The sequence below is a fragment of the Episyrphus balteatus genome, chromosome 3, assembly GCF_945859705.1.
Source record: "Episyrphus balteatus chromosome 3, idEpiBalt1.1, whole genome shotgun sequence".
Taxonomy (NCBI): Eukaryota; Metazoa; Arthropoda; class Insecta; order Diptera; family Syrphidae; genus Episyrphus; species Episyrphus balteatus.
Genome location: NC_079136.1, coordinates 52271990 through 52289359, shown reverse-complemented (window position 1 = coordinate 52289359; position 17370 = coordinate 52271990). Strand labels below are relative to the sequence as shown.

The following is a 17370-nucleotide window of genomic DNA, read 5'->3' as shown; positions in this document are numbered from 1 at the left end:
CTTAAATAATTTTATCTTTTTTTTTTTGCAGGACTTATGAGCAAATGGAAACAACCAATTTTTTATTCATTTGAACCTAAAATGACCGAAGAAGTTTTATATAGTATTTTAAGAACTGTTGAAGATTGTGGTTATAGTATTGTTGCTGTAGTAGGTGATCTAGGAGGAGCAAACAGCAGTCTATTTACTGATTTAAAGTTATCGTTAGAAAAGCCATGGTATAGCCCCCCGGTTTATTGAGTTTAATTAATGAAAAATTTAAACTTTTTGACTTTTCATAGGTTTTTGTACAATGATGATAAAATTTTTGTTTTTCCCGATGTGCCTCATCTTCTAGAAGTCTTAATTAATAATTTCTTTGATCATGGTTTTTTAATCAAAGGAAAAGAAATTAAGAAAAAAATAGTATCTGAGCTACTTTCATGTACCCCCTCAGAACAGAATGCCGCCACTCGAAAAACAAACAGCGATGATATAAATGTTTCTGGGAACGAGCATAAACAAGCTGCAAAACAATTTTCTCAATCTATTGCAAAGCTTATAAGCAGCGCTGCAAAATTAGGGCTACTTAAAGAAGCAAATTGGGAAGAATGTTGCCAGATGTTTAAATTGGTAAGAAATATAGTTTTGAATTGTTTAGGGTTTTTGTTACAAATTGCGTTGCATTTGATACATAGATAAGCGATTGGTTCGACATTATGAATGTGAGTACACCAAAATCTAATTCGAGAGAAAGTCTTCCAGCTTACGGTCAAGCTCTTAAATCCCAAAACGAGATTCTAAATAAAATGTCGCAGTTGATGGGTAATATGAGGGTAATTGGAAAAACAAGTGTGCTTCCATTTCAAAAAGGTGAATAAGAATACATTCGGCCTTATCACGAATTCCTTTCGTATCGGAAATTTTCTACGATTCCCGAAAAAAATAATAAAAATCCGATCGTCGTTGCGATTTGTATGAATTTTTCCATTAAGAACGCATTCTGTGATTGTTTTTTTTGGAATTCGCCATACGTATGGAATCGTGATAAGGCCGATTAGTTGAATCATAAAATAAACGTTACAATTCAAATATTTTTAGGAATTGCTCATGCGAATGTTGCGTTAAAACTTTTATACAAAGACATGGGACAACGATTTGGTTTTAATTATGTGTTGACAAGCAGACTACATAAAGATGCATTGGAAAAAACTCTTAATTTTTTGGGTACAAAAGGAGGACTTCAAGAGCTTCCAAATGAGGAAGAATTCCACTCCAGATTAACGTGTCACATTTTAGGACGCAATAAAGATGACTTTTCAAAAAATGCCGAACACACCCAAGTTTTGCAAGAACCACTAACAGGTTTGTTTGTTATATGTTCATTAGGGTGGTCAAATTTGAATTTCCTGATTTGGAACCAATCTAGGGGGCGTCGCACTCAATTTTCGCAAAAGAGTAAAATAAAGACCGTCCTAATGTTCATATATCCAAATAAATATAATTCATTATTTCTTTTAGCTTCAATATTAAAATGCCTTTGGTCTGTCGAGGAGGACAACACTGATGAAAATGAAGAAGAAGATACTACTGAATCTGATAGAGTCGAACGCCTGGATGAAAATACAGACGACACACCTCCAACTAAAAAAACATGTATCAGAACACGCAGAGGAAAACTATCGTAGTGAATATAGTTTGTCAAATTCATTACCAAAGATGAATGGGTCATTTCAAATCTAAAGATAATATCTGCGAACCCATCAAGAAAATGATTTTAGTGATTTAAAAGGGTTTTCAACAAAATCTTGTGGATTTTGAGAAAGATGTTACCTAGATGGTAAAAAGAAAAACTTTTTTCGCATCGCATTTATTTGAGAAATAAAGACTTTGATAAGACGAAAATTAAGTATGTAAAATCAAAAACACGAAAATAGATGTAATCTAGAATATTATAACACATTTTGTTTCTTATTCATATTTAAAATTTTTTCATTATTCATATTTAAAATTTGAAGTTTTAATCAAAACCAACATTGATGGAGAAGTCCGAAAATGTGGGTCTCATAATTCCCTCCGTCGTCGGTCTGTGCTTCCATCTCTACATATTTCTACATCCTAAAAGGTCGGACGGATTGTCTTCAAATTTTGTACATAAGATTTTTATGGAATTCTGAAAGTTTTTTATATCACGCTTAGAATGTTTACGTTTAATTTTAAAGTTATACCAAACGAATATATAACGATTTTGATTAAACTTTATATAAGTAATATTAAAAGCAATTGCAATAAAACTGCATTTTTAGTTTTTTTTCTCAAAAATTTCAGATATAAAAAAAATGTCCGTTTAGCAAAAATTTGCCCTGCATGTCGGCTCTTCCCCTACATCAACCAAATTTCCTTAAAACTCATATAGAGGCAGCTCTTATGATCTACAAGTTAGCACATAAAAGTGCTTTGAACTGCAACAGCAAGCACGTGCGACCCAGTCCTGCATTTTATTTTTTTAGTGTTGCCTCATTTTTTCTTCTGGAAAGCCTTTATTTCGCTTGTACAGTTTATTGGCGGCTTTGAAGTGGCAGCACGTAACTTTGAACAATTGAGTAAGCTCCGATTCGTATGTTCCAAGGAAGAAGATGTGACTTTCAGAGGAGCGTCCATAAATTTAAATCGAAACAAACATTACTTACCATATCTTACTTTTTTCTATCGTCTTCAACTCGCCAACCGACACCAAACATCTCACTTATAATAAGGTGAACGTTGTTTTTTTAAGATAATGAAAAATAAACGTTTTTTGTAGTAAAATGTTTAAGAATTGAAAAAATCAACGGATTTATTTGAGTTTAAATAATTTAAAAATAGAACCAAAAAAAAAAAAGTTAGACTTTTTAACAATTAAAAAGAAATAGAATCTCATTGAAGATCATAAAAACTAACGTAAATCGGTCAAACGTATGTGTGGTTGTGTGCATGCTTGTTCTTCTTAATAACTCCTTCCGAATAAACAATAATATTTAGGATTTTTGCTACAACTTGGATGGATGCATTTATCAGCCGATGTTATAGGTGCAGGTTGATCGAATGGTATGCAAAGTGATTTTGCTCCCATAGCTGGTGCACCAGGCTCAGCATCTTCCTCCCTAAAAATAAAAATACAATTAAGTGTTTTCATTGGATTTGTTTGTTGTTTAATTTACCTCGCACTATCGGCCTTAATTTGATCCTCACAACTTATTTCTCCACAGAAAGGTGTCAATAGGATGTTCTTCTGATCCAAAAACTTACAGAAATCACCCCAATTCTTCGTCACCTTAGTATGTGAAGTAAGATCGGTCTTTGCCTTGGCAAACATACTCTCATGGATGGTTTCCAAAAGTTGACTGATTTTCTGCTCAGCATTTTCACAAGACAGAATCAATTTTTCACCAGTGTCACGACGCACTGCTACCAATTGATTGGATTTCATGTCTTTTGGACCAACTTCAATACGAATTGGAACACCTTTGAGTTCCCAATGATTGAATTTCCATCCTGGCGAGTAATTATCCCTATAATCACCCTCACAACGAATTCCATTGGAGTTCAAGAGAGCTTCTAGGCTCTTGCAACTTTGCAGCAACTGTTCACGTTCCTCATCTTTTGTATTCACTGTGATGCCACAAGGAACAATTATTGCTTGAATACACGCCACATGAGGTGGTAGGACAAGTCCTTGATTATCAGCATGAACCATAATCATCACACCAATGGTTCGTGTTGTTATACCCCAGGAATTCTGGAACACAAATTCTTTCTTTTGTGTTTCTGGATCTTCATAGACAATGTCAAACATTTTGGAGAAGTTTTGTCCCAAATGATGACTGGTTGCACCTTGAATAGCACGACCACTCGCCGATATGAATGCCTCAACAGTTGTGGTGTAATCACCACCGGCGAACTTCTCCTTTTCGGTTTTGCGTCCCTTTACCACGGGAATGGCCAGGAGTGTTGTGTACACATGAGCATACAAATCGAGGATTTCCAAGACTTCTTTGTCGGCTTCCTCTTTGGTTGCAAAGGCAGAGTGACCTTCTTGCCATAAGAATTCTCTTGTCCGAAGGAAAGGCTGTGGATGTTTGAATTCCCATCTCTATAAAAAAAAAAGAAATACTTTAAATCATAGCCATATAAAAAAGAATCTAAATTACTTACAACAACATTATTCCATTGGTTCAATCGAATTGGCAAATCTCTGTAGGATTGGATCCATTTCGCATAGGAAGGGTACATAACTGTTTCGGAGGTAGGACGTATAGCAATTGGTTCGGCTAAATCAGATTCACCAGATTTGGTAACCCAAGCTACTTCGGGAGCAAAATCAGCTATGTGATCCTTTTCTCTTTCCAAAACACTCTTGGACACAAACATTGGGAAGTAGCATTCTTTGACACCCATTTTTGTAATTTCATTATCGAACCATGTGCGAATGAATTTCCAAACTGCAAACGACCAGGGTCTGAGAATGTAACATCCGGAAACATCATAGTACTCGATTAGTTCTCCTTTTGTGATGACTTGTGAATACCAATCGGGAAGGTTATCCTCTTTGGTGGCCTCCAAACCCAAACGTGTCTGTTTCTTAACAGCTCCAGTTGCGCTTTCAGCAGGCTTAGGAGATTCTTTCTTGGAGGGTTTGGCAGGTTTTGGAGTAGATTCCTTCTTTTCGCCAGACTTTTTAGTGCTTCCACGAGCTGCAACAGGGAAGTCAGTTCCAGTTACTTCCTTATACTTGGTTTTGAGTTCCAGTAGCAGCTTAACTTCAGCATCGATTACTTCTTTTGCTGCATGGCTACCTTTGGCTGCTCTCACTTTGTCGCCTTGTTCATTAATTTGCTTGGTGAGTTGCTCTTTTTCATCAGTCATTGCTGCAACTTGTTTTGGGGGTTCAACTTGAGTGTCGGGAGTCCAGTCTTTTCCTGAAATGCTTTTGAATTCGGCTTTGAGCGACAATAATGCTTTCACTTCTGGTTCGATTGCTGCTTTGGGGGCCTTTTCTGATTTCAATTTTCGAATTTTGTCTCCCTGTTCTTTGATTCTGTCATTTATGCTCGAAAGGTCGCCTTTTACTGGTGATGCTTCTTTTACTGCGGCAGGTGCTGCTGCTGCTACTTGAGCAGGTGCTGTTGTACCAGGTTTCCAATCGGATCCAGTAAGACTTTTGTAGTCAGCTTTGAGGGCTAATAATACCTTAACTTCAGCGTCTATTGCTGGCTTGCCGGCCTTTTGAGACTTCAAATCTCGTACTTTTTCACCTTGCTTTGTAATTTTATCAAGGAGAGCTGAAACAGTTGAAGCTGCGGCTGGATCTGGAGATGATTCTTTCTTGACAACTACAGCAGAAGCGCAAGCAGGTGTCCAATCAGAACCTGTCAATTTCTTGTATTCGGCTTTGAGTTCAAGCAAAACCTTTACTTCCGCATCAATCGTGGGTTTGGCAGCCTTTTCCGATTTAAGTTGACGGATCTTTCCACCTTGATCGTTTATTTTAGTGAGGATAGCTTCGGTTTCGGATGATTTTGGGGCACTTTGTGTTGCTGGTGCTGCAGCAGTTGCTGCTGGTACAACAGCTTCAGGTTTCCAATCTTTTCCGGTAGCCTCTTTATATTGCGCTTTGAGGGATAATAGGGTTTTTACTTGGGGTTCTATGTCAGCTTTAGGAGCTTTCTTTGCTTTTAGATCTCTGATTAAATCCCCTTGTTCTACAATGCGTTTGTTTATCGAATTGGCATCAAAACCAGATGATGGAGTGGGTGCAGCTGGAGTTGCTGATGCTGGTTTTGGTTTCCAGTCGTTACCTGTTGCTGCTTTGTAGTCTGCTTTTAATGAAAGCAATTTCTTAACCTCAACATCAATTTGTGCCTTTTCGGCTTTTTTAGCTTTGAGATCACGGACGACAATACCTTGACTCACTATCTGTTGGTCAATTGCATCTGCGTTGGAAGAAGGTGGAGGTGAAGCCTGCAAAAAAAAAATATAATTTTTAAATTATTATCAAACACTTGACCAAGATGGATTAGATTAGAAAAAAAGGTAAGCATATTTTATTCATTTATCATTTGTAGTCAGACCTTTACCCACTCACCTATTGTAACATCAGCCAATGCAGTATGATTCATTCTCTAAAGAATCAAAGATTTGAGATACTGGTGCATGAATATTTGGGTCTAGAACCTAACTAACTGTACCAAATGTCTCTCAGATGGAAATTACCGTAGTTAAGCTTGAAGTGAGTTACATACATCTAAAAGCAATATTTAAACCCTTAACAAAAATAGTCCAACGCTATAACTTTTAAGACTTTCGCGGTTTCTTATAGACATGATTTAAAAAAAATCATGCATGTCCTGACTAAACCCCTGTGGCGAGTTATTTTATAAAATAAACTTAACTTTGGTTGTTGTATCAAAAAATCGTTGTTGTTGTTTTTGTTAAATTTTGTTAGAAAATTTCAACTTTTATTTAGAAACGACTAATGTTACATTTGATCTGCCAAAACAAAATTGTTTGAGATCAACTTTATGGAACGATGTTGTGACGTCACAATGTTACATTTTGTTACTTTTTCTCATTAAGGAACGATGAAAGTTAACTATTGTTAACAATAGAATAGAAAGACCAATATCTTTTTGAAAACGGTATTTAATGTTGACAAGAACTTTATTAAACAGTTTTACAGTTGTACATATATCTAAAAAAAAAAATGGCCTCATAAGTCAACATATACCCATTTCAAATGAGAAAAAGCTTTAACCCTCTTTAGGCGCCATCTAGCTAAAATGTTTAAAAACTTAGGTCGTAGAGAAGAAAACGCACTCTATAAAAGGAATTAAATTGAAGGATCTGCTCTCATGACAACCAAATTGCTCACTTAGGCAGTGCAATAGTTTTAAGACAACAATTGAAACATTTATTTATTCTTTTTGCAACTTTTAACAAAAAAACTAAGAGAATGGGGAAGGGGATGTTTAAAATTTAAATCTAGAGCAACCAACAAAATGCACACGTAGATACCTACACCACGAACACAATTTAATCAATGATTAATATTTGACTTTAATTTCAATTTACTATTTGAATTTTACTTTGAATAGTTATCGTTAAAAAAAAAACAATAAATTAATATATGTAATTAATTATTATCATTTGGGTAGGTCGTCATCATATTTTTGTATTAAAAAAAAAAGAAAAATCATTCACAAATAAACTTAAATGTAACCTCACCTGAGCGAATAAAATACAGGTAGGTAGGTAGTTTAAATGACGAATCAACAAAACTGACTGAAACAAAAGCTACGTTGCTTGCTGTACAGTGAACTCGGTTAATGCCAGCTTAATGCTTTAATGTGTGTTGTATTGTGTATATCTTTCATTTTCATGCCACTGCCACCTTAACTATATTCGTTTGTCTTTGTATTGTTATCGTGTCGGATACACTGGCTGATGTGGCAACCACTTTCACTTTAATGTACATACACTCAAGCAGTTGGTGGAGTTAAAAGTGTTATATTGCTCGCCGCAATCGACATTGAAGAATGACTCGTAAGCACATGTTTGATTCAACTGATTAAAGCATTTACGTAAATTAAAGTTGGTATTGTTTTTTTTTTTAGTTAGTATGGATTGGCGTTTGTTTGTTCTTTTTTCATCGTAGGGTAGGAAAAAATACGCTTTAAGGGTAAGTTGAGATGGTATTTATACAGTAGTTGTGACCTCATAAATTTGAGACATACGAGTTGGTGCGTTGATGGATTGATTGTTTTTTCAATTCCTGTGTTTGTTATTGTTTCTTCAAAAAACTCAGGAATACAATTTTATTTTTCTTCAAATTGTGTATACTAGGCTTATTTTAAATGTTAAATTAAAATTTGCTCTTATTAACGAGAAAGGAACAAAATTTAAACGTAAAAAGGAATGATATTTTAGGAATTTCTCGATTTTTCCGAACACATTTTCCCGGGAGTTTTAATTCAGAATAGGGCTGAATTTAAGAAACTAAATGGTAGAACTTTTTGCCTGTTAATTTGTAACTAAGGGAGTTTAGAGTTTCAGATGAGGATTTTCATTTGAAATCTACAAGCCTTAGTTTTTTTTTTTTAAATTTAATATAACAGCTTTTTTTAGCATTTACTGAATTGAATCATGAGTAAGTCATTTAAAGCTGTATGTAATATGTAAAACAATAGAGACAATTATGAAATTCGAGTCGAATTTCGTTTAGCTAGAAGTAAAAAAAGTAACTATAGAAGCGTAGAAAACAAATTTGATATGTACAAATTACACGACTGATTCAACTATATATGTATTTAAATTCAATTTGTGATGATGATTTGATTTTGTTTTGTATCTTAGGGAGTTTAGATAATCAAATGTTAATTTTCATTTGGAATCGACAAGCCTAAGGTTTTTTTTAGTATAACAGCCTATTCCAGTACCCAATCATTAGATACATGAGCGAGTGTTTTATGATCAGCTGTATAATATTTAGTTGCAATGACCTTATGAAATTTAAGCCCTATTGTGAGTTTGTTGTTTTGTATCTCAGGGAGTTTAGATTAACAAATGTTAATTTTCATTTGGAATCGACAAGCCTAAGGTATTTTTTAGTATAACCATTATGAAAAGTCAGCCCTATTCACGTGAACAAGATTCCACCCGGAAAAATTGAATTTCAATTTTACCCTATTGTGAGCTACGGGCGAAAAATAGTATTTTAAACTTTTTTTACAGGTAATATGTGAGGTAATCTACAACTTCTTACTCACTTAAATTTTGGTGAAGATAAAAAAACCGGTTTAGCGGAAAATAAATCCATTCGGGTGAAACTCGTAATTTTATACTACATTCCTTGTGCACAGAATTGACAAAATCTTCAAGTCAAGTTCGGACTTTAATTAAATCACTAATCCCTGAGCTATCGTGGCACAAATATTTTTCCTTTTTTATAAAATGCTTAAGTTTGGATTGTTTATATACCACAATTGAAAAATTGACAAAAGAAGTTAAATAAACAACAACAACGCACTAACAAAATCAATTACTTTCAAGGCGTATTCAAAGAATATTGGTTGCATTTGTATCGTAGGGAGTTTAGACTATCAAATGGTGGTTTTCATTTGGTGTCGACAAGCCTAAGAATATTTCTTTCTATATAACAGCTTAGTCTACTACTCAATCAATTGAAACATGAAAGAGTGCTTTATGATCAGCTGTAAATTAATTAATTGCAAAGTTTTAAACTGTATTTCGTATACGGTTTATAGCCTGTTTTCACTATAGCCAGTAGGGCCTGTTTTCATTATAATTTCGCAAATTAGGTCAGTTCAAATTTCAAATTTAATTTTTTTTCTATACGATTTGACATTGGAAATGAGGTAATTTGCGAAATTATCTAATTTGGGCTCTAGTAAAAACAGGCTATTAATAGTTTTTGAGTAATAAAAACGGGGGACAAAAATATGTACATAATATGTTCAACGATGTAGAGGACATACTTAAGAGTTCTTTGATATAACTTTGTATAATAGTTGGATTTTTAAATGTATTTGAGGGAGTTTAGATTACAAAATGTGATATTTTTCATTATGAATCGACAAGCCTCAAACTTTTTGATTATTCTTACAGCTGTGAAACAACATTTATTATGGTATTAAATAAATGTTCTTTTTTTAATTTGTGTATTGAAAAATGTAATTCATTTAAAATTAAAAACTAATCAGAATCGATCGTAAACCAATCACATCGTTTTCATATTAGATTATTTATCTTGTATCTTAGGGAGTTAAGATTTGTAAATGAGTATAATATCATTTAAAATCGACAAGCCTTAGAATTTTAATATAACAGCATTTTGCAAAACATTCAATCAACTTGATGTTTGAAGGAATTATGTTTAAGCTGTACACTTGAGTGAACAAAATTAAAAATCAATAAATAAAAAGGACCCAAAGTAGTTTTGTGTTTTAGAATTAACCAGAAAGTAAACCTTAAGTATTAATCTTCTAAAGTTCAAGATTTTGAAAACAATGATATTGATAAATCAAATTGTGATTTTCATTTTCCGTCTTTTGGATATCTTATTTGAACAGTAAAATTAAAAAACAAATGTTTGAAGACTGAATAAGTTTTTCAGATGTGTTTGAGGGAGTTTAGATTGCAAAATGTTATATTTTTCTTTTTGAATCGACAAGCCTCAAACTTTTTTTGATTTTTCTTACAGCTGTAGAACAACATTTATTCGGGTATTGAATAAATGTTTTTTTTTTTAATGCAGCTGTGTAATTGGTGTGATTAGACCTTATTGGTTAAAAGTCCGTTCGATTTTAAAGTTCTTAATTCCCGGACTATTCTAGTGTTTGTTAAAAGTTTCTTCGTGAAATTAAGAGCCGTTTGTTGAATGGAAACTTAAGCATTTAAGTTCAACATAAATCCTTTTTTGACGTAAACTGAGGAAAAAGTAGAGAATAAGATTGTATGTTCAACATAAATTATTTAAGTTTCGATTCAGCAAATGGCCCTAAGTCTCCCTCCGAAAAGACCGCACTCCCAGTTTTTTTTTTGGAACTTAAAAAAAATTAAAGTTATTTTTTCAAGATTATTAGATCATGAAGCTGCCAAAGAATATTTTTCATTAGTTTCTTTTTTTTGTAGCGTAGGGAGTTTAGATAATCAAATGATGATTTTCATTTGAAATCGACAAGCCTACGATTTTTTCTTTAGTATAACAGCTTATTTAAGTACCCAATCAATTCAACCATGAGAGAGTTTTTATGATCTGCTGTAAACCAGTTAGCTCTAATGGTTTTCATTATTTTTTTCCAAACCTGAGAAAGTTACATTATATCATATATTCATACCATATCATCATTACCATACTCTGCGTGACCACCAGCAATTTTCAAAAGTTCCATAGATTTCTTCAAATGTGCTCTCGAGTGAAATAGGTTTTGTGAATAAAAGTACTTACGCTTAATAAGAACTCTACAAACTTCAAAAGAACGCGCCAGAAAATGCCAGAGATTACAGATGTATTTGAGGGAGTTTAGATTACAAAATGTGACATTTTTCATTTTGAATCGACAAGCCTCAAACTTTGTTAATTTTTCTTACAGATGCGGACCAACATTTATTATGGTATTAAATAAATGTTCTTTTTATATGCAACTGTGTTATTAATAAAAGATTAGGTAATTGAAAAAAAAAATAAAGATAAAGGTCGTGAAAGATGTATTTGAGGGAGTTTAGATTGCAAAATGTGATATTTTTCATTATGAATCGACAAGCCTCAAACTTTGTTAATTTTTCTTACAGATGCGGAACAACATTTATTATGGTAGTTAAAAAATGTTCTTTTTATATGCAACTGTGTTATTAATCAAAGATTAGGTTATTAAAAATAAAGACAAACACAATTGCTTATCTTTTTATTCTAAATACCCAATCCTTGTTTTTAGATTTTATAACTACGATTTTTTTTTCATGTCGGCAATGCATGTATCTTAGGGAGTTTAGATTTGTAAATGAGTATATATCATTTAAAATCGACAAGCCTAAGAATCTTAATATAACAGCATTTTGTAAACTATTCACTCAATTTGATTTTTGAGTGAACATTGTTTACAACTGTAAGTAGCATATAATAAAAATGTTTAAATTTTACAGGGTTTAAAATAGGGTTCAATTTTTTTTTATCTATTATCGTAGTTAATTAGGTCGATGCTCCGAAGAACGCAACTAGATATTCCTATTGTATCTCGGTCTTGGGGTAGGAGTTGGAGACATAGACTTCGACAAGAATGGATTAAAACCTTTTGGGTTGTTTTGAGAGTGGGGTGGAATATACAACAACGAGTTTATCTATTCTCTTTTTTTTTTCAATTTGTCCTTGTTTTACTCAAAAGATTCCTTTAAAAATGCGTTCACAATAATATAAGCAACAAGATTAAACTTACATTTTTAGTAGCTGCTTCCTGAAGGTTATTAATCTTCAATCCCGCAGATGGTATATCTTTAGTATGACCATCGGGAATTGAAAACAAAATAACTGGACGTGTTACACCAGAAATTGGATTTGGTGGAGCATAAGCAACGTCCACTTTGAAATAACCACGTCTCTGCAATTGAATGATATCTCCTTTTTTCAATTTCTTAAGTTCTGGATCTCCTAGCATTTCAACTTCATGCTAAAATAATAAAAACAAAAATTATATTTTCTTTCTGACTTCAGTTCAAAAGTATACAACCTACCCTAGTTTGATGCCCGATATATTGCTTAAAATCTTCATCCTTTCCAAGAACAGGTTTGCTAATAATATTATCGAAATATACACACCATGTTGGTGGATATTCTGATTGCTCCAACTTAGCCAACCAAGTTAGTTTTGTTGTCTTCTTAAAGTCCTTATTGTCCAAATTTAATTCAGCATCAACTGATGTTATCTTATCTCCAGTTTTATTGATTTTCTTAATCATTAAATTTCCCCAATTGATGAATGTTGCATTCTCGCCTTCTTTTAACAATTCAGCATCAGCGTAGTCAACGATAATTTGATTGCTTAACTGAATTGCTTTTGTGCCAACCGATTCGTTTTTGGGATGAGCTGGTACTTCGATAACTTCATTCTTTGCACCGGCTACATTAATAACAACATGATTGTCTTTCTCCAATGCAGTGTATCTGGGAGCAATTGGATCGATGACTTTTTTGTTAAAAGCCCAAATTTTATCCCAGTTCATGAAAACAACCGATTTACTTGAACCCTGAGCAATAATGAATTCTTTTAGACCCTCAACGGTCATACCACGACGTAGAATACCACGGACAGTTGGAAAACGAGGATCATCCCTGAAATTTTAATAAAACGTATGAATTTTATGTTGAAGTTTCATATTGAATTAACTTACCATCCATCAACAAGTCCTTCATCGACAAACCAAGTCAACTTTCTTTTAGAAAGAACTGTATTTGTCATATTCAGTCGACTGTACTCCCAAATATAAGGCTTACGGAGTTTTAAGGCATCAATGAACCAGTAAAACTGGTCATCACGGTCATGGTATTCCATTGTACGCAGAGTGTGAGTGACATTTTCAATAGCATCGACAATTGGACAAGCGAAATCATATGTTGGATAAACCCTAGGAACAAAAAATAAACCCGTTAAAAAGAAATAAATAGGTAGTACATTTAAAAAGGAATTAAACAATGAAGGGACACAAAATAAACAATGTCGCAAGCCATCTTAACATTAATTGGTAAGGACCATACACAAACATTTTCCAGATCGTTGTTTATCATTTCTTACTAAATGCAGTGTGCTGATTCCGAAAACAACTTTAGTTTTAGTTTTTTTTTCTAGCAGCTCTAGTTTTTAAATTATTCATACATATAAAAGCATACAAGTTCATACAATTAATTTTAAAAAAAATATTTTTTTGTATTTTTATTTTACTTACTGAACTGAAATACATTACATTCGAAATAAATTTTTCAGCAAAACATTAAAAACGCTTGTGATAAGAAAAACTAAAAAAAGTAGTATGAAATTACCCGTGAAAAATTAAAATATCTTTAAAAAAATAGAGCTCCTAGAAAGGCAGTGTGATTTTTAGGCTTACTGGACCAAATACATAAGGTTCGATAAAAAAAATGTATGGAAAATGTTAACATACAGTTAAAATATGCATAAATTTAAAATAAGTACGAAAATACCCCCAAAATGTGTAAAACTAAAATATTAAAAAAAAAAATAGAGCTTCTAGAAATAAATGAATGTGAATTTTAGGCTTACTGACCGCAAATACATTAGTTTAATATAATTTTTTCTGGAAAATTTTAATAAACGCCCAAAATATGGAAAACTTAAAAATTAGTATGAAATACGAAAAATTAAATACTTTAAAAACTGAAGCTGTCAGAAAGGAACCATTATGATTTTTGAGCTTACTGAACCCAAATCCATACAATTTGATATAAATCTTTCTGGAAAATTTTAAAAAGTTAAAAATTGTTGGCCAGTGTCACTCAAAATAAATTATGTGATTACTTCATAAATTTTGTAAAATTTGCATTTATTTTATTTTTCCATTACAAAATACTTGACAAAACAACTGAATACTGTGAAAATGAATTTTAGATCTGGATTTAAAAAGTTAAACAGACCTCTAGAGAGCAGTTTAAATTTATTTCGATTTAACAAGATTGGATTTGAAAAATTTGATTTAACCCTTAACCACCTACCCCCTATTTCAGTCACTTAACCACCTACGTGCGGTCCAGGAGACCGCTACAGAATTTTACCTCTATCTCACGAATTCTGGTATTAATTTTTGTTTTAAATCAATAATATTGTTTATTATACATTTCACCATTATTCTTAAGACTAAAATAACATAAATTTAATTAATATTTTGTGATTTTATCAAAAACTTCATATATCGCTTTTAGAGCAAAAAATGGCTGTGCTCATACATTGAGCTCTGTTACATTAGGAACTTAAAATTTCGAATTCTTCGTATCAATTGTTATAAACTAACATACCAAAAATTAAATAAAAATAAAAAATGGAACATAAAAAAAATTTCAACAAAATTGCAAGGCACCAACATGCACAATTTTTCGCTGTATGAAAAATAAGTAAATTGTCTCCCGTTTCATTTCAGGATCCCATCTGGAGCTTGTTTTTCGCATTTTAAGTTTTTCTACTTTTGGAAGGCTTGATAAATCTTCACTTATTTGAAGAAAACGGTGAAAAAAATAACAACCTACCTGCGGTCTCGGAGACCGTTGGATATATATATTTATTATCTAGGCCGAACGCGGGCACGTATTAACGCCCAAAGCTCATGCGTGATGCTGTTTCAGGTGTAGAAAAGGTACATAGATTCACATTATCGCACGATACACTTACTAATTTGTCTGGTCTATTATATCGGAACAAAATAAAGGATCGGAACAGCAATCAATAAATTCTTTGGGATCTACATAAATATAGATTTGAAGTGATCAAAAAGCTGAGAAAAAAACACGACTGAAATGGCTGGGAAACGTAAAGTAAATGAACATCGAAGCATCTACCTTACTACCAGAGAAAATGGAGATCCACCTATCAAATACCATCTTAGTAAATTATTCTAGAAAGTATGGATAATGTGGGAAAACTACTTTCTTTGGAAAAAAAAACAAATTCAAGTCAGTTTATTTTTGCAACATGGAATCACAAAATTGCTTCTTTAAGTAGCTCAACTACTCAATTTGGCATATGCAATCGTTATCTTCAATGGCGAAATCAACTTTTTAATTATTTAAAATTCTAACCAATTGCTTATCGACTCTTAAAGCTAAACAACTTAAAACGTACATGAATATTCCATTAATTTTGCATTTGCACTCTAAATAATTAAAATTAATCATTCACTCACTTGTATTTAGTTCCAGTCCTTGGATGTGGTTCATTCTTGCAACGATAGATAGTTGGATCACGCATGCAACCATTAGGCGATGACATATCAATTTTTGCACGAACACAACATTTCTGTCCGGCTTCCGATCCCACCAACATTTCCTTCCACATTGCCATGTTTTTATCAACATCTTAAATTTAATAATTAATTGATTCAAAGTTTTTATCCAATAAGAATTCTGAATAACTACTTACCATTACTCCTATTCTTCGACTCAACCCTTTGTTCTCTTTCAATCTTCATTGTCGCTGGATCTGTGTCATCGACATAAGCCTTCCCATCCTTTATCATAGTCTCACAATAATCCAACATCAAATCGAAATAATTCGAAGTGTGAGTAAAGAGATCTGGCTTAATTTCCAACATTTCCAAATCTCCAAGAATCACATTTTCAAATTCGACAGTCTCTTTAGCTGGATTCGTATCATCGAATCGCATAATAAGCTTGCCATTAAATGCTTGCTGATAGTATTGATTCAACAAAGCAGCTTTGGCATGTCCAATGTGCAAATAACCAGAAGCCTCTGGAGGAAAACGCACAATAACTTTGCCCATTTCAGCGCCAGGCAAATCCACAAATTTGCCTTCTTGTTTGCGTTCACCAGGTTTGGTGGCAACTTGTTCCTTCTCTTTGGAAGAAGACTTATTGATTCTTTTCGCCTTAACACGCGCTTCATCGGGCAAAGTCTGCAAAACCTTTTGAATCAAAGGTTGAGCACTAATTAGATCATACCAACGTTGAACATGGGCTGGGATGCCTTTGGCTGCCAACAGTTCATAGCGAGAATGCATTTCATTGAAAAGAGCAAAATCAGCAATGGTTAACTTATTGGCAACCAAAAAAGTAACCGGGGCAATGGATTTGTCCAGAAAAGACATAGCCCAGGAGATGTCATCGTCGCAGGTGAGACTGAACGACAACCAATGATCGATTTGGGTGCGTTCGATGGCAGTTTCACCGTACAACTTATATTGAGGAGCTTCACGAGCTAGAGCTCGTAAAACATCATTATTCGAATGGCAAACCAAACGCCGATTGTCTGGAAATAGGAGCGCAGTTTCATTGCCCCATGTTATTTCAACAGGTGTTGTTTCGTTGATTAAATGCGCTGTTGCTAGTCCACCTAATCATAAATAGAATGATGTAAATATTCAAGTATTTTATTTAATTTTCTTCTTTTTTTGGGAGCTAAAATTAGATGACGAAAGACGAAGTCTCGATAAAAAAAATAAAACATAACCTTAAAAGGGGAAGTGAATTTTTTAGTTGAGGAAGATTATTTGATGGCACTTACTTATTGGTGGATTATTAACATTTGCTGTTAATTTAATGGACATTTTTAGATAATTATTTGATTTATATCGTTTTTGTTCGACCGATAGCAATAAAATTAAATAAAATTTATGCACAAATCAAATTGTACACGGGTTTTTATTTGCCACACCACAACTTGACAAATGACAACTCGAAAAATGTGTGCAGTTTTGTGATGGAGAGTTGTTGGAGGAGAAAATGCAGTGGAGAATTTTTTTTGTACAGTTTGGTTGGAAAATTATTAGATGTGTTCCAGTTTAGTTTTTTGGTGATTGGTGGAAGATAAAATGCGCTACCGGTGTTAAGAAATTGAATTAATTAATGTCGTTTTCTATTGACGAATCTCAGAATGAGATTGTTGTTGGAGGAGAAAATGCAGTGGAGAATTTTTTTTGTACAGTTTGGTTGGAAAATTATTAGATGTGTTCCAGTTTAGTTTTTTGGTGATTGATGGAAGATAAAATGCGCTACCGGTGTTAAGAAATTGAATTAATTAATGTCGTTTTCTATTGACGAATCTCAGAATGAGATTTGTGAATTTGACAGCTGAAAGGGGGGGTGAAGAGGGGAAATAG

General features: G+C 33.2%; 1 protein-coding gene across 1 annotated transcript; it reads right to left on the bottom strand.

The window, feature by feature from the left end:
• Positions 1-2797: 2797 nt before the first annotated feature.
• Positions 2798-16951, bottom strand: LOC129913748 (bifunctional glutamate/proline--tRNA ligase). Its single transcript, XM_055992573.1, has 9 exons — positions 16776-16951; positions 15675-16604; positions 15439-15610; positions 12922-13155; positions 12265-12862; positions 11970-12200; positions 4174-5979; positions 3180-4111; positions 2798-3122 (listed from the first exon to the last, which is right to left on the bottom strand). The coding sequence occupies exons 1-9, from the start codon at positions 16816-16818 to the stop codon at positions 2966-2968; spliced, it is 5103 nt and encodes a 1700-aa protein (XP_055848548.1). The 5' UTR covers positions 16819-16951; the 3' UTR covers positions 2798-2965.
• Between the last annotated feature and the right edge of the window lie 419 nt (positions 16952-17370).